General features: G+C 39.0%; 1 protein-coding gene across 1 annotated transcript in view; it reads right to left on the bottom strand.

Moving 5' to 3' along the window:
• Window positions 1-408, bottom strand: part of SLC9A3 (solute carrier family 9, subfamily A (NHE3, cation proton antiporter 3), member 3) — a 50,645-nt gene that overhangs the window by 16,740 nt on the left and 33,497 nt on the right. Inside the window, 1 exon segment of the mRNA XM_010082813.1 lies at window positions 296-408. This exon segment is cut by the window's right edge and continues 9 nt beyond it. Within this exon segment, the coding sequence (XP_010081115.1) occupies window positions 296-408 (113 nt within the window).

Here is a 408-nt window from a genome sequence, read left to right as displayed (position 1 = left end):
TACAAATGGACAACTGCTAGTTATTGAAGTGTTGTTAATCACGAAGAGGAAAGAGTCAAGTCTGTGCTCATGTTGCCCAGCAGATACTGTAAGACTGGTATTCCTTTTCAAGGCTGAATGACAGTATTTGCAAACAATAATCTACCGCAGAGTGAAGACAGCAACATTCAGCACCAGCTTCATGAGAGTTGTATTCTATAGCTGTCCTATATAATTTAAGTCTTACTTTTCAATGTTTTTAAAAACCATATTCCCTTCTCAGTCACTTCCCAGGCAGTAATAAAAAAAGACTTACGCAAGGATAGCAGAAAGAGAAAGCATCTCTGCGGTGAGGTAGGACAGGTAGGATATGATAAACACAAATCCAGGTTCAATGATTCTCACATGTTTGGTGAAAAGACTGACCAG

Source organism: Pterocles gutturalis, unplaced genomic scaffold (assembly GCF_000699245.1).
Source record: "Pterocles gutturalis isolate BGI_N339 unplaced genomic scaffold, ASM69924v1 scaffold3575, whole genome shotgun sequence".
Lineage (NCBI taxonomy): Eukaryota > Metazoa > Chordata > Aves > Pterocliformes > Pteroclidae > Pterocles > Pterocles gutturalis.
Note: the sequence above shows the minus strand (reverse complement) of the source record. Positions and strands in the feature narration are given on the sequence as shown.